This window comes from Pseudophryne corroboree, chromosome 1, assembly GCF_028390025.1.
Source record: "Pseudophryne corroboree isolate aPseCor3 chromosome 1, aPseCor3.hap2, whole genome shotgun sequence".
Classification (NCBI taxonomy): Eukaryota; Metazoa; Chordata; class Amphibia; order Anura; family Myobatrachidae; genus Pseudophryne; species Pseudophryne corroboree.
In genome coordinates this window covers 385,659,613-385,684,596 of record NC_086444.1, presented here as the reverse complement: position 1 = coordinate 385,684,596, position 24,984 = coordinate 385,659,613, and the positions used below count along the sequence as shown (strand labels likewise).

Here is a 24,984-nt window from a genome sequence, read left to right as displayed (position 1 = left end):
AAAACCCTCTGTCACCGTGTTCTGCAGGGGAGAGTCCGGGGAGCCAGCTTCCCAGCGGTGTGCTGTGGAGAAAATGGCGCTGGTTAGTGCTGAGGGATCAAGCTCCGCCCCCTCAGCGGCGGGCTTCGGTCCCGCTCGATTTCTTCAACACTGGCGGGGGTTTTCAATATACAGTCCGCAGGGCCTATATCTCAATATTGGCCAGTCCTAGAGGTTTATTATTGCTGCCCAGGGCGCCCCCCCCTGCGCCCATCATTGCGTGCCCCTGTGTGTTGTGTGTGGGAGCAATGGCGCGCAGCGTTACCGCTGCGCGTTACCTCTGAGAAGATCTGAAGTCTTCTGCCGCCTCTGAAGTCTTCTATCTTCTTATACTCACCCGGCTTCTATCTTCCGGCTCTGTGAGGAGGACGGCGGCGCGGCTCCGGGACGAACAGCGAGGGGAGACCTGCGTGCAGACTCCCTCTGGAGCTAATGATGTCCAGTAGCCTAAGAAGCAGAGCCTAGCATTTAAGTAGGTCTGCTTCTCTCTCCTCAGTCCCACGATGCAGGGAGCCTGTTGCCAGCAGGGCTCCCTGAAAATAAAAAACCTAACAAAATTCTTTCAGAGAAACTCAGGAGAGCTCCCTGTAGTGCACCCAGTCTTCTCTGGGCACAGTATCAAACCGAGGTCTGGAGGAGGGGCATAGAGGGAGGAGCCAGTGCACACCCATATCTAAAGTTCTTTTTAGTGCCCATGTCTCCTGCGGAGCCCGTCTATTCCCCATGGTCCTTACAGAGTCCCCAGCATCCTCTAGGACGTAAGAGAAAATAAGATTTTACTCACCAGTAAATCTATTTCTCGTAGTCCGTAGTGGATGCTGGGACTCCGTAAGGACCATGGGGAATAGCGGCTCCGCAGGAGACTGGGCACAACTAAAGAAAGCTTTAGGACTACCTGGTGTGCACTGGCTCCTCCCTCTATGACCCTCCTCCAGACCTCAGTTAGGATACTGTGCCCGGAAGAGCTGACACAATAAGGAAGGATTTTGAATCCCGGGTAAGACTCATACCAGCCACACCAATCACACCGTATAACTCGTGATACTATACCCAGTTAACAGTAGGAAATATAACTGAGTCTCTCAACAGATGGCTCAACAATAACCCTTTAGTTAAACAATAACTATATACAAGTATTGCAGACAATCCGCACTTGGGATGGGCGCCCAGCATCCACTACGGACTACGAGAAATAGATTTACCGGTGAGTAAAATCTTATTTTCTCTGACGTCCTAAGTGGATGCTGGGACTCCGTAAGGACCATGGGGATTATACCAAAGCTCCCAAACGGGCGGGAGAGTGCGGATGACTCTGCAGCACCGAATGAGCAAACTCTAGGTCCTCCTCAGCCAGGGTATCAAACTTGTAGACTCCTGCAAAAGTGTTTGAACCCGACCAAGTAACAGCTCGGCAAAGTTGTAAAGCCGAGACCCCTCGGGCAGCCGCCCAAGAAGAGCCCACTTTCCTCGTGGAATGGGCTTTTACAGATTTAGGGTGCGGCAGTCCAGCCGCAGAATTTGCAAGTTGAATCGTGCTACAGATCCAGCGAGCAATAGTCTGCTTAGAAGCAGGAGCACCCAGCTTGTTGGGTGCATACAGGATAAATAGCGAGTCAGTTTTCCTGACTCCAGCCGTCCTGGAGACATATATTTTCAGGGCCCTGACTACGTCCAGTAACTTGGAGTCCTCAAAGTCCCAAGTAGCCGCAGGCACCACAATAGGTTGGTTCACATGAAAAGCTGATACCACCTCAGGAAGGAATTGGGAACGAGTCCTCAATTCCGCACTATCCATATGAAAAAATCAGATAAGGGCTTTTGCATGACAAAGCCGCCAATTCTGATACACGCCTGGCCGACGCCAAGGCCAACAGCATGACCACTTTCCACGTGAGGTATTTTAGCTCCACAGATTTAAGTGGCTCAACCCAATGCGACTTCAGGAAATCCAACACCACGTTGAGATCCCACGGTGCCACTGGAGGCACAAACGGGGGCTGAATATGCAGCACTCCCTTAACAAAAGTCTGAACTTCAGGCAGTGAAGCCAGTTCTTTTTTGGAAGAAAATGTACAGAGCCGAAATCTGGACCTTAATGGAACCCAATTTTAGGCCCATAGTCACTCCTGACTGTAGGAAGTGCAGAAATCGACCCAGTTGAAATTCCTCCGTTGGGGCCTTCCTGGCCTCACACCAAGCAACATATTTTCGCCATATGCGGTGATAATGTTTTGCGATTACATCTTTCCTAGCCTTAATCAGCGTAGGAATGACTTCCTCCGGAATGCCTTTTTCCTTTAGGATCCGGAGTTCAACCGCCATGCCGTCAAACGCAGCTGCGGTAAGTCTTGGAACAGACAGGGCCCCTGCTGCAGCAGGTCCTGTCTGAGCGGCAGAGGCCATGGGTCCTCTGAGAACATTTCTTGAAGTTCTGGGTACCAAGCTCTTCTTGGCCAATCCGGAACCACGAGTATAGTTCGTACTCCTCTCCTTCTTATTATTCTCAGTACCTTGGGTATGAGAGTCAGAGGAGGGAACACATACACCGACTGGGACACCCACGGTGTTACCAGAGCGTCCACAGCTATCGCCTGAGGGTCCCTTGACCTGGCGCAATATATTTTTAGCTTTTTGTTGAGGCGGGACGCCGACATGTCCACCTGTGGCCTTTCCCAATGGTGTACAATCATTTGGAAGACTTCTGGATGAAGTCCCCACTCTCCCGGGTGGAGGTCGTGCCTGCTGAGAAAGTCTGCTTCCCAGTTGTCCACTCCGGGAATGAACACTGCTGACAGTGCTAACACATGATTTTCCGCCCATCGGAAAATCCTTGTGGCTTCTGCCATCGCCATCCTGCTTCTTGTGCCGCCCTGTTGGTTTACATGGGCTACCGCCGTGATGTTGTCTGACTGGATCAGCACCGGCTGGTGTTGAAGCAAGGGTCTAGCCTGACTTAGGGCATTGTAAATGGTCCTTAGTTCCAGAATATTTATGTGTAGGGAAGTCTCCTGACTCGACCATAGTCCTTGGAAGTTTCTTCCCTGTGTGACTGCCCCCCAGCCTCGAAGGCTGGCATCCGTGGTCACCAGGACCCAGTCCTGTATGCCGAATCTGCAGCCCTCTAGAAGATGAGCACTCTGCAGCCACCACAACAGCGACACCCTAGCCCTTGGAGACAGGGTTATCAGCCGATGCATCTGAAGATGTGACCCGGACCACTTGTCCAACAGATCCCACTGGAAGATCCTTGCATGGAACCTGCCGAATGGAATTTCCTCGTAAGAAGCTACCATCTTTCCCAGGACTCGCGTGCATTGATGCACGGACACCTGTATTTGTTTTAGGAGGTCTCTGACTAGAGATGACAACTCCTTGGCCTTCTCCTCCGGGAGAAACACTTTTTCCTGTTCTGTGTCCAGAACCATACCCAGGAACAGTAGACGCGTCGTAGGAACCAGCTGCGACTTTGAAATATTCAGAATCCAGCCGTGCTGTTGTAGCACTTCCCGAGATAGTGCTACTCCGACCAACAACTGCTCCCTGGACCTCGCCTTTATCAGGAGATCGTCCAAGTACGGGATAATTATAACTCCCTTTTTTCGAAGGAGTATCATCATTTCGGCCATTACCTTGGTAAATACCCTCGGTGCCGGGGACAGACCAACGGCAACGTCTGGAATTGGTAATGACAGTCCTGTACCACAATTTTGAGGTACTCCTGGTGAGGAGGGTAAATGGGGACATGCAGGTAAGCATCCTTGATATCCAGTGATACCATGTAATCCCCTTCCTCCAGGCTTGCAATAACCGCCCTGAGCGATTCCATTTTGAACTTGAACCTTCGTATATAAGTGTTCAAAGATTTCAATTTTAGAATGGGTCTCACCGAACCGTCTGGTTTCGGTACCACAAACATTGTGGAATAGTAACCCCGGCCTTGTTGAAGGAGGGGTACCTTGATTATCACCTACTGGAAGTACAGCTTGTGAATTGCCGCCAGTACTACCTCCCCTTTCTCCGAGGGCAGCAGGCAAGGCTTATTTGAGGTAACGGCGAGGGGGAGTCGCCTCGAACTCCAGCTTGTATCCCAGTGATACTACTTGCAGAACCCAGGGATCCACCTGTGAGCGAGCCCACTGGTCATTGAAGTTCCCGAGACGCGCCCCCACCTCACCTGGCTCCACCTGTGGAGCCCCCGCGTCATGCGGTGGACTCAGATGAAGCGGGGGAAGATTTTTGATCCTGGGAACTGGCTGTCTGGTGCAGCTTTTTCCCTCTTCCCTTGTCTCTGTGCAGAAAGGAAGCGCCTTTGACCCGCTCGCTTTTCTGAAGCCGAAAGGACTGTACCTGATAATACGGTGCTTTCTTAGGCTGTGAGGAAACCTGAGGTAAAAAAAATTTCTTCCTAGCTGTTGCTGTGGATACGAGGTCCCAGAGACCATCCCCAAACAATTACTCACCCTTATAAGGCAGAATCTCCATGTGCCTTTTAAAGTCAGCATCACCTGTCCACTGCCGTGTCCCTAATACCCTCCTGGCAGAATGGACATTGCATTCATTTTGGATGCCAGCCGGCAAATATCCCTCTGTGCATCCCTCATATATAAGACGACGTCTTTAATATGCTCTATGGTTAGCAAAATAGTATCCCTGTCTAGGGTATCAATATTATCTGACAGGGTATCAGACCACGCTGCAGCAGCACTATCCATGCTGAGGCAATTGCAGGTCTCAGTATAGTACCCGAGTGTGTATATACAGACTTCAGGATAGCCTCCTGCTTTTTATCAGCAGGCTCCTTCAAAGTGGCCGTATCCTAAGACGGCAGTGCCACCTTTTTTGACCAACGTGGAGCGCCTTATTCACCCTAGGGGATATCTCCCAACGTGACCTATCCTCTGGCGGGAAAGGGTACGCCATCAGTAACTTTTTAGAAATTACCAGTTTCTTATCGGGAGAACCCACGCTTCATTCACTCATCTGATGGGGGAACAAAACACTGGCTGCTTTTTCTCCCCGAACATAAAACCCCTTTTTTTTTTGTGGTACTTGGGTTAATGTCAGAAATGTGTAACATTTTTCATTGCCGAGATCATGCAACGGATGTTCCTAGTGGATTGTGTATATGTCTCAACCTCGTCGACACTGGAGTCAGACTCCGTGTCGACATCTGTATCTGCCATCTGAGGTAGCGGGCGTTTTTGAGCCCCTGATGGTCTTTGAGACGCCTGGGCAGGCGCGGGCTGAGAAGCCGGCTGTCCCATAGCTGTTACGTCATCCAGCCTTTTACATAAGGAGTTGACACTGTCGGTTAATACCTTCCACTTATCCATCCACTCTGGTGTCGGCCCCACAGGGGGCGACATCACATTTATCGGCATCTGCTCCGCCTCCACGTAACCTTCCTCCTCAAACATGTTGACACAGCCGTACCGACACACCGCACACACACAGGGAATGCGCTGAGGACAGGACCCCACAAAGTCCTTTGGGGAGACAGAGAGAGAGTATGCCAGCACACACCAGAGCGCTATATAATGCAGGGATTAACACTATAACTGAGTGATTTTTCCCAATAGCTGCTTGTATACACAATATTGCGCCTAAATTTAGTGCCCCCCCTCTCTTTTTAACCCTTTGAGCCTGAAAACTACAGGGGAGAGCCTGGGGAGCTGTCTTCCAGCTGCACTGTGAAGAAAAAATGGCGCCAGTGTGCTGAGGGAGATAGGTAGGGGTATTTTACACATATATAGCCTATATGACTATATATTGTGTAGATTTCACCAGCAAAGGTGTTTAATATTGCTGCTCAGGGCGCCCCCCCCAGCGCCCTGCACCCATCAGTGACCGGAGTGTGAGGTGTGCATGAGGAGCAATGGCGCACAGCTGCAGTGCTGTGCGCTACCTTGGTGAAGACCGAAGTCTTCTTCCGCCGATTTCCAGGACCGTCTTCTTGCTTCTGGCTCTGTAAGGGGGACGGCGGCGCGGCTCCGGGACCGGACGATCGAGGTCGGGCCCTGTGTTCGATCCCTCTGGAGCTAATGGTGTCCAGTAGCCTAAGAAGCCCAAGCTAGCTGCAAGCAGGTAGGTTTGCTTCTTCTCCCCTTAGTCCCTCGTAGCAGTGAGTCTGTTGCCAGCAGATCTCACTGAAAATAAAAAACCTAAAATATACTTTCTTTTCCTAGGAGCTCAGGAGAACCCCTAGTGTGCATCCAGCTCAGCCGGGCACAAGATTCTAACTGAGGTCTGGAGGAGGGTCATAGAGGGAGGAGCCAGTGCACACCAGGTAGTCCTAAAGCTATCTTTAGTTGTGCCCAGTCTCCTGCGGAGCCGCTATTCCCCATGGTCCTTACGGAGTCCAAGCATCCACTTAGGACGTCAGAGAAAAGGGAGCCCTCACTTTTAAAAATTGGGGTCCTACCAGTCCTTTTCTGGGTCCCATCGGAATGAAGGTTTTAATTAGTCTTATTAATGATTCAAATATAAAAACACAGACTTGATTTGGACACTACAAAAGTGGTGGAAGGAGGAGGATGGGGGAGACAGTGCTGCAGGGCTGTGTAGCATACAGGACCCTCCGCACCAGAGATGTAACTATACATTTTGGTTCCCTTGGGGCAGAAAGCGAATTGGTGCTCCCCCACTGACACCGAAAATGAGCGTCAGTCGGCGCGCAGCAAAAATTAGGGGCATGGCCACATAATAGTACCAATTCACATTACACCACACATTAGTGCCGCTTATACACATTGCACCAGGTAGAACCTCCTATACACACACTGCGCCAGGCAGAGCACGTTATACAAACTGCGTCAGGCAATACACACTGCGCCAGGCAGAGCACATTATACACACTGCGCCAGGGAGAGCACGTTATACACATTGCGCCAGGCAGAGCACGTTATACACATTGCGCCATGTAGAACCTCCTATAGACACTGAGCCAGGTAGAGCACGTTATACACATTGCACCACGTAGAACCTCCTATACACACTGAGCCAGGTAGAGCATGTTATATACATTGTACCAGGTAGAGCACTTATATGATCAAAAAACAGGACAACATTATTAAATAATACATTTTATTTATGTAATGGGTTTATGGTTCTGCCTCAATAGGAGCCCCTGACTGGGTTTAGACACTACAAAAGTGTTGTGGGGGGGGGGGGGGAAATGGGGCGACTAGAGCATGCTTATATACTCTGTGTAATTGCGGCTCTATCTGCATCCGAAATGCCACGTTTTCCCATGAAAACACTGTAGCACGGCATACTGTATGAAAAGACAGACGCAGTAACACACAGAATATAGGCATGCTGCATATAATCAGCAGACACTGCGTGTTCGTCCCATGACATTACTTTGCGTCTAAGACTACAGAGTCACATGACACACGTTATGTGTAACACGACTTGTAGCGCACAAAGCAAAGATGTAAGAGAACACATCTGTATTACACATTTTTCTTTTCACTTATTTTTCCCAAAAATTACTTATGTTTTTCTCTTGCATTCAATGATGGCAAGATCACATTAAAAAAAGGCAAAAAAATTAAATTACATATCTTGATTTCATGCTTTTCGTCACAAAAGCGTGTTTCAATAAGGATGTGTACAATTTTCACATTGACTCGAGTAATAGCAATAATTGTATAACAGAAAAACAGAAATATTTAGAAACACAATTTTAATTTTGACAACAATCTGAAGTACTGTATAAAGACAGGAAAACAGATGAAATATACAAAACTCACCGTTACAACTGATCCACAATGAATAGGAAAGTACATGGAAAAAATGAGAGAGGACATTTAGAAGGTTCATACAAAGCACAGAAAATATATAAATTATATTCTCGGAGATAATTTTCAGTAAATATATATATATGTATATATATTTTTCATTTACAAACATTTTTATATAAAATATGGCTTATACATGGAGGGACAATGAAAAACAAGGGGGCGATTCAACTAATTGCCAAGTGCCCAGGAACTATGTAATTAGTTTCCATGACCAGCTCCAATGCTGCACTTAGAGGATTTCCGCTCGTACTCTCCTGAAGTGGTATTAGCCTCGGGGCTAGTCGCGACATGACAGTTACATTGCGCCCAGTACTTCCCTGGGAGCTGTAGCTTAATGCGGATAATATCAGGCATCATCACGGAAGCTACATTCCCTCAAAATAAATTGAATCACCCCCCAGAGAGTCTTAATTTTTCATTTTACAACCAAGGCTAAAATCAGGCCTTACAGCTGCAGGTATCCTTTACTGTGTTCCTGTTCTGCGGCTTCGTCTGGTTTGCCCGCAACATAGTCATTTTTATGTTGAAAGGTTGCGTTTTGGAAACTACATAGCTGTAACATACAGGATACATGTATATATGTTTAGAAGTTTCGTTTTATCAGTTTAATTTGTAACTTTGTTTAGGTTAACAGATGTCATTCCATATTTAATTAGGAATGTTTTAACTATCATCATTCCCACTTCCCACTGTGTGCCAGAAACTCACTCACATCTTTCTTCAGTGCAACTTCTGAGTACATTCCTAAGATCTAGATCTTTAGGCAGGATAGTACCAAGATCCCTGTGTATGGAATGCTGGTGGTCAGAAGGTCAACAGCGGCACCCCCGACACCTGCTTGGTAAGTATAATAACCCTCCCCCTCTACTCCTCCCTACCCGCAGCCTAACCCTAACCACCATTCCCCCGCAGCATATCACTCCCGGCTTAGTGCCTAACCCTCCCTCCCTAACCTTCCATTTTTAGTGCCTAACCAGAGCCGAAACTAGGGGGGGGGGGGGGGGGCTAGGGGGGCATGTGACCTCGGTGCCAGACTGGAGAGGGCGCCGAGACTGTCACTTAATCCCCCCTAACGCCCCCTCCCTATGCGGCAGCGATAGCTTGGAGCCGGCGGAGCTCGAGCTCCAGGCTCTGCTAGCTGCCGCCTAGCTAGGCAGACGCACGAACCGCATCGCAGAGATGACACTGAAAATAAACTACATCTCCCAGCAGCCCTTGCTGCCGGGAGCTGTAATTTACTTTCAGTTTCATCTCTGCAGCGTGCTGTGATCAGCACAGCAGAGCCGCATCAAGAGGGGGCAAAGGGGACAAATTACTAACCCCCCTCCCACCCCCCACTCCACTGCTAGTGCCTTTAATCAAGTCTGCAGCCACTGCTGCAGTGAACAAGAAATTCAGAGGTCCGAAAAGGGGGCGGGGCTAAACGGCACTGTACACACAGTGCCATGCCAGCCAGCAACAGCATGGGAGAGAGGAGGGGAGAAGAGCAGCACAGCCTAAACAGTGAGTACTGTATATAACTCAGGGAAGGAGCACTGTATGTGTGTGACTGCTATATGTGTGTATGAATGTGTGCATGTGTGTGATTGTATGTGAATAGGTGTGTGACTACATATCTGTATGGGTGGGTGGTCTTCTGTATGCCGGCGGTCGGGCTCCCGGCGCTCAGTATACCGGCGCCGGGAGCCCGACAACCGGCATACCGACACTTATTTTCCCTCGTGGGGGTCCACGACCCCCATAGAGGGAGAATAAAATAGTGTGGCGCGCGTAGCGCGCCACCGTGCCCGTAGCGTGGCGAGCGCAGCGAGCCCGCAAGGGGCTCATTTGCGCTCGCCACGCTGTCGGTAAGCCGGCGGTCGGGCTCCCGGCGGTCGGGATGCTGGTCGCCGGGAGCCCGACCGCCGGCCAGCCGTAGTGAACCCGTATGGGTGTGGTATGCGTGACCGGGCATACCGACGCTGGTATCCCGGGAGCGGAATGCCTGTCGGGGGGAAGGGGGGGTTGTGAGCGCAGCAAGTCCCTTTGCGGGCTCGCTGCGCTCGCCACGCTGGGGTGGGAGTGGTCCCTGTTGGTCGGCATGCCGACCGTCGAGATTGTGAGGGGGCGGGATATAGGGGGAGGTACTGTGACCGGCGGTCACATAACTACATCCCATCTGTATGTGTGCTTATGTGTCCCTGTATATATGTGTCAGTATACATGTTTGTACCGGTATGTATTATATGTATGTATGTATGTGAGTGAATGTATGTGTGTGTGACAGTATGTATTTTGTATTGGTGTGTGATTTTATGTATGTATTAATATATGGGTTATTATTTTATTTCTCCTTCATCCGTAGCCCAAATAAATAAAATATGAAAATAAAAAGTATGAAAATGCCGAGCTATCCCCTTTGCCCTTATGAAGTTGATATATATATGAATGCGAGGGGGGCGCTAAGTTAATGGCTCGCCCCGGGTGCCAAAACTCCTAGTTTCGGCCCTGGCATAACCCTCCATTTTTAGCGTCTAACTCTAACCTTCACCCCTCTTCTGACCAGTGTCAGGATTCCGGCATCCTGAATGCCAGTATGCTGACCGGATCCCCTCTAGGATTGGTGCTGTAGCATAGAGTATTGCAGAGCATGTGACACTCCTACTGGACACCAGCAACAGAGCTCCCCGTAGACTCAAGCAGCTCTACCGGGGGAACCTAAAGTCAAATCATATTTACGTGGTCTAACACGATCTTATACCACATTTAAAAAGCACGGTCACAAGAAGTATTTTTTAGGTGTAGATGAGTACAGCTCGTTGTCCAACATTGTGATACACAGAGAAGTTGCATAACACATCAGCGCTATATAAAATATGAAATAATTAGTCATTTGGTAAAGAACAATTGGTAAGCCAGGAATAGTTGTTTTACTGTGTCGAAGCACACTAGTCAGCTTCTGATGGCAAGTCCTGATTTCATTCTTGGCAGGTCAAGTAGAATAGGATTTCCCACGATAAATTATCAAAATAAAATAAAAACTGCTTACTTGTTCTACAGTAAGGATATGCGTTCCATGCTTTCTCGTGGAATACCAAAGATCCCTCTGGAGCAAACATCTTTACAAAGCCAGGGACTTTACTAGAAAAAAAAAAAGGAAACATGCACATTAGAAATTAAACATATCATTTCCTATTGCACACAAAATCTTTATAACATATTTACCTGACATTTGTGATCTAGGAAATTTTTTCCAATTAATAAAAGCTGGAGGTAGCCTAGAATTGTCTAATACACCGGAGGAATTCAATTAGCAGCTCTGCTACAATGTGCTGCTCTGGAACGGCACATCCCGCCCGGCAACGCTGCTACATTCCCCTTATGCCCCATAGATGTGTGTAGGAACAGTAGGGACGTTACACTACACCTATAGTCATTGGTGGATATGTGCGCAGCTGTGGAGTCTGAAGCAGCCATATTTTTTTTCTAATGGGCAGCACATTGGTTTTTCGAAAATCTATACAAAACCTAATAGTCCAGATTTTGCATTTAGTTAGAAATTGTAGAAAATCTGATTATTTTTTTTAATCATATAAATTTATATTTTGATAGGGAATCAAACAAGTCAGCTGAAAAGAGCGCAGTAAATATATAAACAATAAGCAGGTGGCCGGAAGGCCGGTATGAATACAGTTAAGTTTCTCTAGTAAAAAGGAAAAAGCGATGGGTGTGGTAATCGTTGTGCAAAGAAACAGGAGACATATGTAGGGAGACGTTTTCGGGGGGTAGAAAGATGTAGGAACAGAAAGAGTAGTGGGGTCGTGTGGTTCCGAGCTGTGGTGGAGGTAGTAAGAAGCGAAGTGGGTAGGAAAAGTATGTGGGAAGTGAGGATCAGAAAAAAATGAGATCAATTGATATAGAAGAAGGAAGAAAATAAAGGGGAAGGAGAGATTCTCAGAAGAGTCGGGGGTCTGAGGAGGAGAAGAGAGAGAGAAAAGAAAAAGAAAAAAAAGGGATGGGGGGGGTGTATAGGGGAAGGGGTAACAATCGTAGAAAATCTGATTTTGGCAGGCCATAGCTTATTAAATAAATCCCATTAATTAAAAAGATTTATTCATTCAATGATATACATAGTCAGCAAACCAAGCGCACTAGAAAAAGAAAGTACACGTATAGTGGATATTTTTCTCCTCCTGGAAAGGAAGCCTTGTCAACGTTCCAGATGGATCAAATCAGCTGCTGACGTTTGTGGAAATCCTTTAAGGTGTTTTTTACAAGACAGTGCGAAGGTCTCTTCTTTCATAGTGAGATTGATGTTGGCTATTGTTGGATAGTAACCACGTGATGTGAACCAGAACCTTCAGTATGTGCAGTGGTGCTGGGAGTGGGGGGGGGGGGGGTGGTTACGGTACTAATTTCCCAGACCCGGTCTTGTTGGAGAGGCCCGGGTTAGCTGCTAAGGTACTGAAGGCAGGTGTCAATTAGTACCCGCCTACTGTCCACTCTCAACTTGGTGCAGGAATCACACAGCGGCGGGTCCTTGCAAGTATGTGTCTGTAACAACAGCAGCCAGGCTTGGGTCCCGCTCTGGGGGATGTGTAATCCACTGCAAGTGATACTATTACATCATGCATGTATTGCCCACTTACGGTTGGCCTTCAGTTCTTCTGTAAGGGCTATTACACACGTCTGGTTTTCCCCGGATAGCAAAAAGCCGGACAAACTTTGCCCGGCTTTTTGCCATCCGGGAGGGTCTTTCACACACAACGGCTTTGAGCCGTGTGTAATGCTGCGAGCATGCGGAGCAGCAGCGTCGGCTAAAAAAACCTGTTGTGTGTGAAAGCTTCCATTCACACACACGGTTCTCTGCCTACAAAGACGGCACGGCAGCCGGACCTTCCAGTGGATATTTCCGGCTGCAACCCGGCAGCCGTGCCATGTGAAAGGACACATTGCTCTGAAAAAGTCGTCCGGGATTTTGCCGGGCGGCGGGAGCCGGCGCATGTGTTACAGCCCTAAGAGCTGCTGCTATACCGGATGCAGAGTACAGGGTGCTGCTGCTGGGGGAGGGAGATCAGTTACTCACACTTGTGATTCCTAGAATCAGTGCTCTGTGTGGCAACAGCTGGTGAGGAGCAGGGACAGTTCAGACTAATAGAAGACTCCCTTATATATTCTACATGCCCCTTTCAAACCTGTGTAGTGCATACTTGTAGAGGAGGCGCTGCCGAGTCTGCTCTGACTCATGTGATGGGTGTCCACCAGAGACTGACCCGCTGTGCCAGGCTACACATGGTCATGTACTCCCTGGAGCTGTGTGACTGCTGTGTAGCCCTGTGATAGTGTCATTTCCTGTGATCAGGGAATGTGTAGTAGTGTAATCACCACCTAGTGTGGGGTCACTACTACAGCAGCCAGGTGAGTACACTGATAGCTCTCCCCAATACTGGAAGTGCTACTACCTGAGGGGCTCATGGCATACACCCCCCACCCACACTTTTTTGGTAGGGAAGCGTGACAACGTCGCCACAATTTGGCTATGCCCCCCAAAACTACCCAGGTCTGGACCAGTGATCTACAACCCCAAGTATATGCGAGCGTTGCCGGCTTTTTTTCCTTCCTTTTTTTTTTTCCATATTATATATTAACTTGAATGAGTCAAGAACAGTTCCTAAAATTTCTACAAATGTGGTTGAGCCATTCTATTCAAGACTAATATTTGATTTAGTGAAAAACTGATTTTATACAGTAAAACGGTGCTGTGCAGAAAAAAGGTGGGGCTGTAAGGAAGGCTCTTTGAGCTCCTGACACACACTATTTAGAATACATTTATAATGGGAAATCTTTACCTTTTCAGATGGTAGATTTTGTGTGTATACTGGCCCTTTTCACCATCTTTTTCATATGGCTCATTCTTCAAGACTTCAATTCCTTCACCGCCACCAGTTTCATTTTTGCTAGCTTCAGCCACAGAATAAAGTTGACCAACTTGATACTAAACAAACATAATAAAGGAAAAGCTAGGTTGCATTTGGTTGTTTGAGTACACAATGTAACAGTAGTCCTGACAGTCTCCAATAGTGCGATCTGTCTGCCCTTGTAGAGAATGCAGAAGCGAGGCATTGTAGCAGTGCAACTAAAAATACATACACGCCTGCAATTTGCACATTTACTGCAGGTGTATGTCTACTTTTGGCCTCCTCAAACATCAGGACCATAACCTTTGGATACAATAAGAGGTGCTTTTCATTATCCTTTATTTATATGGCGCCACAAGGGGTCCGCAATGCCTTACAAAGTACAATACACAAAACAATACAATACAGAACATTGTTTATAAACAGGTTACAATCCCAATCGTAGGCCACATGGATGGTAAAAGTATGAAAAAATAAAAAGTAAAATTAAAAAATGTATGTCCATATGTAGGTCTACCATTTGGAGTTGACCTATCATCCGGATACCATATTGAGCAGGATACACTTGCAGACCAGTGATGGTTAGTCCTCTTCTAGCCACACATAAATGCCCCCATATGGTCTAGCGATGCAGCTATTCGGATGCCTTGTTGCAAAACCTGTGTGTGTGCTGGAATGCTTAATAACTCAGAAAACATGCAGTATGCCAATAACTTGCTGTGTTGTAATTGTCATTTTTTTACCCATTAACCACTTCTCTGGCATGGTCGCGTCAGATGCGACCACACCAGCAAGTATTTTATCTGACCTGGTCGCACAGGATATAACCAGTCAGATAAACAGTGTTAGCACTGGCAGGGAAGAGAAACTTCCTTCCGCTGCTGCTCGGTCCCTCTGCCATCCCTGCACCCTCCCCTCAGTGTTGCCGATCATTGCTGATCAGTCAGCACAGCAGGACCCCCCCCCACCCAGTGACTGCAGACAATGGCAGCCGCTGGGAAAGTGTAGAACACCACCCCCCGTGTACCTGGCAGCTGCCTTGAGTGTAAAAAGTAACGTCGCGATCGTCGCAATGTTACTAATGTTCCAATTTACCTATCTTCCCGACCGATGTACCGATGTTTGAGAATAAAAATTTCCTTTTATTTCTTTTTTCTTTCTTTTTTTTTTACTAAAATCACTTTGGTTAGGGTTAAATTCATGTTCTTCACCTAATTCACGCATTTAAAAAAAAAAAAACGACAAATTTCTGAGCGGTTTTGGGAGGGAGGGAGGGGGGGGGGGATTTGTCAGTTAAATGGTTAAATACTAATCCCTGGGAGCACTGCCAAGTCCACGGGGAGTGTTTTGAAAGTGTAACCACACATTTTCTGTGATTTTCAAATAGTTCTTCTATATTAGTTTAAGCATCTTGAGCACACACCATAATGGTAATTTGCTCTGTGCTGCAGTCAAACAATTAGCTATGGTTAAACAATAAAAAGTTAGACATGGACTTGAAATATCAAGTTAACAATATTAAAGTAAAAAGAAAAAGACACTACATACCTCTTCAATGGAGCACGGCAAAACTACTCGGCTGAAAAAGGAAAACAAAATATTTTAGAACACAAAACACAGGTGAAAAATCTATTTGGTAGTAGAAAATGTATACACTTCTAACTGTAATTATGGTCACATTACTATTAGAATCATCTGTCTCATTCTGGAGCCCACACACAAGCCAGAAACTGCAGCGTGTATAACCAGCTTAACAAGAGCGGCAGGTCAGTATCATGAGTTCTAGTTAAGGGAACCGCAAACATGTGGATGTGCACAGAGTGCCAAAAAAATAATACTTTCCTGAATTTATTTTATTAGGTGACAGCAAATATATCAAATGGGTGGCAACCTCAGAAATGTTAAAGCCCTCACAAAACAAGATTTCTGAGGTTAAACATGCATAACACCAAAATGCCGACACAGTATTTATTGAGCAATTGTTGATAAAAGCAAGGGGTGGGGTGGGGGGTGCAGGGGTAATACCAAAAGAGATTAGCACCTGCAAAGTCAAAGCAATATGTTTGGCCTGCCAAGTGCTGTTGATGGATAGAGACACACAGAGGTGTATAGGGCCATAAAATAATAAAGTGTTGCCCCAGTCATAAATTTTCTCATGTTCATTGGCTTATCTCAATAATATCTTCATAAAATATTGGTGACGTAAGATAACTTATAATGATTATTGCAACCTTCATCACTAAATAATGAGTGCTGATAATAAGTGTATTTTGCCGGTTTCTGGCAGTTTTGGCTAAAGCATTAGCGGTTTTGCCATTCTAAAACTGGCAAACATCGCCGATTGCATCAGAATTACCCTAGTGACAGGTGAAAAGCAAATTCAGCTGGAGATGAAGACTGTCAACTGCATTTAGTAAATCTCCCCCTTTGGGTGGTATCCTATTAGCCATGGTAAACTACCTTGCCCACGAATATCCAATTAGTGCCAATGCCAGCACTTATCACAGCTGTGAAAATACATAGATCTGTGGCTTTTCGTAGAAAAAAAAAAAAGGAGATTTATGGTAGACTTACCATGGTTAAATGTTTCTGCGAGGTGGCATTCCGCCCAACAGAGGATTGACACTTCCATCATTGCCCTTAAGCTTCGAGTGCCACCTTGATGATTTATGTACGCCACCGTGGTGGCGTTGTCGGATTGTACTTAAACAGGCCTGTTCTGTACAGGAGGCAGGGCAAGCGTCAACGCATTGAACACTGCCCGCAATTCCAGAATGTTTAAATCGGGAGGAGAGATTCCTCCCTGGTCCACCGACCCGAGAGAGAGAGAGAGAGAGAGAGAGAGAGAGAGAGAGAGAGAGAGAGAGAGAGTGTGTGTGTGTTGTTCCAACACCGCGCCCCAACCCCGCAGACTGGCATCCGTTGTCAGAAGGACACAGTTGGAGATCCAGAAGGGACGGCCCATGCTCAACTGTTGGTTCTGTAGCCACCAGCTCAGTCACAGACAAACCTCCGGTGTCTAGGAGATAATTTGACACCTGATCCGATGGGGCAGGGCGTCCCACTTGAAAAGGATTAACCTTTGCAGAGGGCGGGAATGAAATTGAGCGTACTCTACCATGTCGAAAGCCAACACCATGAGGCCTACTACTTGCATCGCCGAGTCTATCGACACTCTTGGGCAAGAGAGGAAGTATCTGATCCTGTCCTGAAGCTTCAGGACTTTCTCTGGAGACAGGAACAATCTCTGGCTGTGTGTGTCCAGCAGTGCCCCCAGGTGCACCATGCTCCGAGCAGGGACCAGTGAGGACTTTTTCCAGTTGATGAGCCACCAGTGGGCCTGTAGGAATTAGACCGTCAGTTCCAGATGACTGAGGAGAACATCTTTTGATTTCGCCAGGATCAGCAAGTCATCCAGATACGGCAGGATCCCGATTCCCTGACGGAGGAGAAGGGCCGTCTCATGGCTATGACTTTGGTGAAAATCCGAGTGGCCGTGGCCAGTCCAAATGGCAGAGCCTGGAACGGATGATGGAGATTGCCAATAGCAAAGCGCAGATATTGCTGATCAGAGACAGCAATAGGTATATGCAGGTAAGCAACCTGTATGTCCAGGGATACCATATAGACTTCAGGTTCCATGGCCAGCACAATAGAGCACAGAGTTTCGATACGGAGTTTGGACACACTCTCAAATTTGTCCAATGCTTTGGAGGTTGAGTATAGGCCGGAATGACCCATTTGGCTTCAGAACTAGAAACAGGGTCGAATAGTATCCTCTGCCTCTCTGGGACAGAGGTACTGGCACTACCACTCCTGTGTCCAGGAAGGATCGCACAACCAAGTGTAGAACTTGCGCTTTCAATGGATCTGACCAGAACTGGCGAGGGGGATGTCTCTTGAAAGATTGCGTACCCGTGAGAGACAACTTCCCGCACCCAGGTGTCCGAAGTAATCTTTAACCAGGCCTGAGTGAACTGCAGAAGTCAGCCTCACACCATGGAGTCCCCCCCAGGGGGAGGCCCGCCCCCTCATGCAGCAGGCTTGTCTTATTTGGAAGCAGGCTGACGGGCAGCCCAGGATTGTTTAGGTTTGGGCTTAGTGGATTTGGAAGTACGAGCCTGTCTCCGGTACGCCTGCCTCTTTGCTTTCCCTGAAAGTCGAAAGGAACGAAAAGTGGCACTCTCTGCCCTCGGTACAGAAGGATTAGTACTCGGGAGAAACGCAGTCTTAGCAGTTGCCAAGTCAGTCACAGTCTTATTCAGATCCTCCCCAAGAAGGATGTCCCCTTAAAAGGGAGCACCTCTAATGTCTTTTTGGAGTCTAGGTCCACCTTCCAGGACCTCAACCACAGAATTCGGCGAGCCAGTATAGGAACTTGTAGACGCCTTGGCTGCGATTACACCTGCCTCCTCCTGAATATAGTAGCAGGCTGTGGTAATATGAGACAGATATTATCTGGCAGTGTCAGAAATATCCTGAGGCAGCTCATCCTCAATTGCCTGAACCCATGCTTCAATTCCTTTCGTGGCCCAGGAGGCTGCTATAGTGGGTCTATGTACAGCACCGGTAAGAGAGTACATAGACTTCAGGCATCCCTCCACACGCTTATCCGTCGGTTCCTTCAGTGAGGCGACAGTGGTGACAGGCAGAGTAGAGAACACCACAAGACGGGCGACATGAGTGTTTCCCACTTGTTACTCAACTCTGCAGGGATAGGATAACAAGCTAGCATCTTTTTAGACAGGGAAAATGTCTTTCCTGGAGACGAACAGGATTCCTGACGTATGTCAATTAAATGGTCAGAATGTGGTAAGACTACTTTAGTAACCTTCTGACGTTTAAACTTATCAGGTTTCTTAGACACAGTAGTGGGATCGATATCATCAATTTGGAGAATCAGCTTAATAGCCTCCACTAGGTCAGGAACATCAACCTGGGTTGTAGATTCCTCATCAGAAGCGACTCTATCCGGGTCTGACGAATCAGCATATTCCCCATCCTCATCAGAAGATTTATCCGAAATATTAGTGGATTGTGAGGAAGAAATGGCCCGCTTAGATGACCCCTTGACCCCAGAGGGGCGTGGGGTAGACTTTTGTCTGACCAAAGGACTGATTTAATTGTTGTAACTGGGTAGACAGAGTGTCCGCCCAGGATGGATTAACTACAGGGACAATATGTGGCTGCAATGGCACAGGAAGTCCCACAGGGGGGCATAAGACGTGTCACAAGCGTATTCAGCATACTTGAAAACGCTGCCCAAGGTGGTTTCTAACTGGCCACCGGCTGACTGGGAGATGTATGGCACCAAGTGCCTGAACCGTCAGCTAAAATTTACCTCTCAGGTAAATCTTTGGTGCCAGCACTGCATGATGCAGAAGCGTCCGCGGATTTCCCGCCCTGTGTGGCAGACATTACAGGGAATGTACTGTTGCATTAGAGCGTAACAGTACCATATAGCCAGACAAACACAATACCTGCAAATAACCCCCTGATTTATGTGACAGTAAATACAGGGCACAAACAGAGGATTAAAGTGGTAGGAGGTGTCTGAAATACGCAGTAAAAAAAAAAAAAAAAAAAAAAGATTTTAAACCTACCGGTAAATCTTTTTCTCCTAGTCCGTAGAGGATGCTGGGGACTCCATAAGGACAATGGGGTATAGACGGGCTCCGCAGGAGACATGGGCACTATAAAGAACTTTAGAATGGGTGTGCACTGGCTCTTCCCTCTATGCCCCTCCCCCAGACCTCATGTTAGAGAAACTGTGCCCAGAGGAGAAGGACAGTACGAGGAAAGGATTTTGTTAATCTAAGGGCAAGATTCATACCAGCCCACACCACCCATACCGTATAACTTGGAATATACGAACCAGTCAACAGCATGAAACAAACAGCATCAGTCAAGACTGATCAAAGCTGTAACATAACCCTTATGTATACAATAACTATATACAAGTCTTGCAGAATGTTGTCCGCACTGGGACGGGCACCCAGCATCCTCTACGGACTAGGAGAAAAAGATTTACCGGTAGGTTTAAAATCTTATTTTCTCTTACGTCCTAGAGGATGCTGGGGACTCCGTAAGGACCATGGGGATTATACCAAAGCTCCAAACCGGGCGGGAGAGTGCGGATGACTCTGCAGCACCGATTGAGCAAACATGAGGTCCTCATCAGCCAGGGTATCAAACTTGTAGAATTTTGCAAAAGTGTTTGAACCCGACCAAGTCGCCGCTCGGCAAAGCTGTAATGCTGAGACGCCCCGGGCAGCCGCCCAAGAAGAGCCCATCTTCCTAGTGGAATGGGCATTTACTGAATTAGGTAACGGCAATCCAGCCGTAGAATGAGCCTGCTGAATCGTGTTACAGATCCAGCGAGCAATAGTCTGCTTAGAAGCAGGAGCGCCAACCTTGTTGGCTGCATATACAGGACAAACAGTGCCTCTGTTTTCCTAACCCGAGCCATCCTGGCTATATATATTTTTAAGGCCCTGACTACATCAAGGGACTTGGAATCCCCCAAATCCTTCGTAGCCACAGGTACCCCAATAGGTTGGTTCATATGAAACCACCTTAGGCAAAAATTGAGGACGAGTCCTTAATTCTGCTCTATCCACATGGAAAATCAGATAGGGGCTTTTGTGAGACAAAGCCGCCAATTCAGACACCCGCCTTGCAGATGCCAAGGCCAACAACATGACCACCTTCCAAGTGAGAAATTTCTATTCCACCGTTTGAAGAGGTTCAAACCAGTGAGATTTTAGGAACTGTAACACCGCGTTAAGGTCCCATGGTGCCACTGGAGGCACAAAAGGAGGCTGTATGTGCAGCACTCCCTTTACAAAAGTCTGGACTTCTGGGAGAGAAGCCAATTCCTTCTGAAAGAAAATGGATAGGGACGAAATCTGAACCTTAATGGAGCCCAATTTTAGGCCCATATTCACTCCAGTCTGTAGGAAGTGGAGAAAACGGCCCAGATGGAAATGTTCCGGAGGACCATTTTTGGTTTCACACCAAGAGACATACTTCCTCCAGATACGGTGATAATGCTTCGCTGTCACCTCCTTCCTAGTCTTTATCAGAGTAGGGATGACTTCATCCGGAATGCCCTTCCCAGCTAGGATCCGGCGTTCAACCGCCATGCCGTCAAACGCAGCCGCGGTAAGTCTTGGAACAGACAGGGCCCCTGTTGCAACAGGTCCTCTCTGAGAGGAAGAGGCCACGGATCTTCTGTGAGCATGTCCTGCAGATCCGGATACCAGGCCCTTCGAGGCCAATCTGGAGCAATGAGAATTGCCTGTACTCCCCTTCGTCTTATGATCCTCAATATATTTTTGAGATGAGAGGAAGAGGAGGGAATACATGCACCGACTGAAACACCCATGGTGTCACCAGGGCGTCCACTGACACTGCCTGAGGGTCCCTTGACCTGGCACAATACCTCGGAAGCTTGTTGTTGAGGCGTGACGCCATCATGTCTATTTGAGGAAGTCCCCACTGACTTGAAATCTCTGTAAAGACATCTTGATGAAGTCCTCACTCCCCTGGATGGAGATCGTGTCTGCTGAGGAAGTCTGCTTCCCAGTTGTCCACTCCCGGAATGAATACAGCCGTCAAGGTGCTTACATGATTTTCCGCCCAGCAAAGAATCCTGGCGGCTTCCGCCATCGCCACCCTGCTTCTCGTTCCGCCCTGTCGGTTTACATGAGCCACGGCTGTGACTTTGTCTGACTGAATAAGAACAGGCAGGCACCGAAGAAGAGTCTCCGCCCAACAGAGGCCGTTGTAGATGACCCTCAATTCCAGTACGTTGATGTGTAGACAAGCCTCCTGGCTTGACCATAGTCCCTGAAAGTTTCTTCCTTGTGTGACTGCTCCCCATCCTCAGAGGCTCGCGTCCGTGGTCACCAGAACCCAGTCCTGAATGCCGAACCTGCGACCCTCTAGAAGGGGAGCACTCTACAGCAACCATAAGAGAGATACCCTGGCCCTGGGGGACAGGCTGATCTTCTGATGAATATGTAGATGGGATCCGGACCATTTGTCCAGAAGGTCCCACTGAAAAGTCCTCGCATGGAACCTGCCGAAGGGAATGGCCTCGTAAGAAGCCACCATTTTTCCCAGAACTCGAGTGCATTGATGGACCGACACCCTTTTCGGCTTCAACAGGTCCCTGACCAAGATCTGGAGTTCCTGGGCTTTTTCCCTCAGAAGAAAAATCCTTTTTTGTTCCGTGTCCAGAATCATGCCTAAGAAAGGCAATCGGGTCGTAGGAACCAACTGTGACTTTGGCAGATTGAGAATCCAGCTGTGCTGCTGCAACACCCTCAGGGAGAGTACTACGCTTTTCAGTAACTGTTCTCTCGATCTCGCCTTTATCAGGAGATCGTCCAAGTACGGGATAATTGTGACTTCCTGCTTGCGCAGGAGCACCATCATTTCCGCCATTACCTGGGTGAAAATCCTCGGGGCCGTGGAAAGCCCAAACGGCAACGTCTGAAATTGGTAATGACAATCCTGTACAGCAAACCTCAGGAACGCCTGATGAGGAGGATATATGGGGACATGCAGGTATGCATCCTTTATGTCCAGAGACACCATAAAATCCCCCCCCTCCAGGCTGGCGATGACCGCTCTGAGCGATTCCATCTTGAATTTGAACCTTTTCAAGTATAGGTTTAGGGATTTTAAATTCAGAATGGGTCTGACCGAACCGTCCGGTTTCAAGACCACAAACAGGGTTGAGTAGAACCCCGTCCCCTATTGAAGTAGGGGAACTTTGACCACCACTTGTTGTTGACACAGTTTTTGAATTGCATCTAAAACTACTTCCCTCTCTGGGGAAGAAGCTGGTAGGGCCGATTTGAAAAACCGGCGAGGAGGCACATCTTCGAATTCCAGCTTGTAACCCTGGGATACAATTTCTATTGCCCAGGGATCCACCTGTGATTGAACCCAGACGTGGCTGAAAAGTCGAAGACGTGCCCCCACTGGGGCGGACTCCCTCAGCGGAGCCCCAGCGTCATGCGGTGGATTTAATAGAAGCCGGGGAGGACTTCTGTTCCTGGGAACTAGCTGTAGCTGGCAGCTTTTTCCCTCTGCCCTTACCTCTGGCAAGAAAGGAAGATCCCCGACCTCTTTTGGACTTATGCGACCGAAAGGACTGCATCTGATAATGTGGGGTTTTCTTTGGCTGTGAGGAAACATAAGGTAAAAAAGTAGATTTACCTGCAGTAGCTGTGGAAACCCGATCCGTGAGACCTTCCTCAAATAAGTCCTCACCTTTGTAAGGCAAAACCTCCATATGCCTCTTTGAGTCGGCATCACCCGTCCATTGGCGGGTCCACGGGGCTCGCCTAGCAGAAATCGCCATGGCGTTGGCTCTTGAACCCAGTAGGCCAACGTCTCTCTGAGCATCTCTCATATATAGTACCGCATCTTTAATATAACCCAAGGTCAATAAAATGGTATCCTTATCCAGGGTATCAATGTCAGCAGACAAGGTATCTGTCCAAGCTGCTACAGCGCTACAAACCCAAGCCGACGCTATCGCCGGTCTGAGCAAGGTACCAGTATGTGTATAAATCGACTTCAAGGTAGTCTCCTGTCTGCGATCAGCAGGATCCTTGAGGGTTGCGGTATCTTGAGACGGCAGCGCCACCTTTTTGGATAAGCGCGTTAACGCCTTGTCCACCCTGGGGGAGGATTCCCACCGTATCCTGTCCTTAGCCGGGAAAGGATACACCTTAAGAATCCTCTTGGGAATCTTCAATTTCTTGTCTGGAGTTTCCCAAGCCCTTTCAAACAACTCATTTAGCTCATGAGAAGGGGGGAAAGTAACTTCAGGTTTCTTTTCTTTAAACATGTGGACCCTCGTGTCAGGGACAGAGGGGTCATCAGTGATATGCAACACATCTTTTATTGCAAAAATAATATAATGAATACTTTTTGCCAACTTTGGCTGCAATTTCGCATCATCGTAGTCGACACTGGAGTCAGAATCCATGTCTGTATCAGTGTCAGCTACTTGGGATAGTGTGCGCTTCTGAGACCCAGAAGGGCCCTGTGATATAGTGAAAGGCAAGGATTGACTCCCTGCATTTTCCCTGGACTCCGCTTTCTCCAATCTCTTATGTAATAAATTCACATTTGTATTTAAAACATTCCACATATCCAACCAATCAGGTGTCGGCGTTGCCGACGGAGACACCACACTCATTTGCTCCACCTCCTCCCTAGAAGAGCATTCCGCTTCAGACATGCTGACACACTCGTACCGACACCCCCACACACTCAGGGAAATATCTAATCTGGAGACAGTCCCCCAATAAGGCCCTTTGGAGAGATAGAGAGAGAGTATGCCAGCACACACCCAGCGCCAATGACCCTGGAAAACAATTTCCCAGACCCACAGCGCTTTAATATTAATCAATATACACTCACTGCCAAATTAAGTGCCCCCCCCCCCCCCCTCTTTTTAAGCCCTCTGTCACCTTGTTCAGCAGGGGAGAGTCCGGGGAGCCAGCTTCTCTGCAGTGTGCTGTGGAGAAAATGGCGCTGGTCAGTGCTGTGGAATCAAGCTCCGCCCCCTCAGCGGCGGGCTTCGGTCCCGCTCAAAAAAACAATACTGGCGGGGGATTTGTATATATATTGCCTCCGCAGCCCATATATACTAAAATGCCAGCCTAGAGGTTTTATATTGCTGCCCAGGGCGCCCCCCCTGCGCCCTGCACCCATCCGTGCCTCAGTGTGTGTTCGTGTGTGGGAGCAATGGCGCGCAGCGTTACCGCTGCGCGTTACCTCAGTGAAGATCTGAAGTCTTCTGCCTTCTAATACTCACCCGGCTTCTATCTTCCGGCTCTGCAAGGAGGACGGCAGCGCGGCTCTGGGACGAACGGCTAGGGTGAGACCTGCGTTCCGATCCCTCTGGAGCTAATGGTGTCCAGTAGCCTAAGAAGCAGAGCCTATCGCTTAAGTAGGTCTGCTTCTCTCTCCTCAGTCCCACGACGCAGGGAGCCTGTTGCCAGCAGGGCTCCCTGAAAACAAAAAACCTAACAAAATTCTTTTAATCAGAGAAACTCAGGAGAGCTCCCCTGTAATGCACCCAATCTCTTCTGGGCACAGGATCTAACTGAGGTCTGGAGGAGGGGCATAGAGGGAGGAGCCAGTGCACACCCATTCTAAAGTTCTTTATAGTGTCCATGTCTCCTGCGGAGCCCGTCTATACCCCATGGTCCTTA

The 24,984-nt window shown here is 48.0% G+C and overlaps 1 protein-coding gene across 1 annotated transcript in view; it reads right to left on the bottom strand.

Annotated features, from left to right (window-relative positions):
* Positions 1-24,984, bottom strand: part of PITPNB (phosphatidylinositol transfer protein beta) — a 149,535-nt gene that overhangs the window by 114,424 nt on the left and 10,127 nt on the right. The window contains exons 2-5 of the mRNA XM_063913177.1: positions 15,290-15,320; positions 13,673-13,818; positions 10,873-10,964; positions 7,794-7,801 (exon numbers count right to left, since the gene is read on the bottom strand). Coding sequence (XP_063769247.1) covers positions 7,794-7,801; positions 10,873-10,964; positions 13,673-13,818; positions 15,290-15,320 — 277 coding nt within the window. The remainder of the gene's footprint in view (positions 1-7,793; positions 7,802-10,872; positions 10,965-13,672; positions 13,819-15,289; positions 15,321-24,984) is intronic.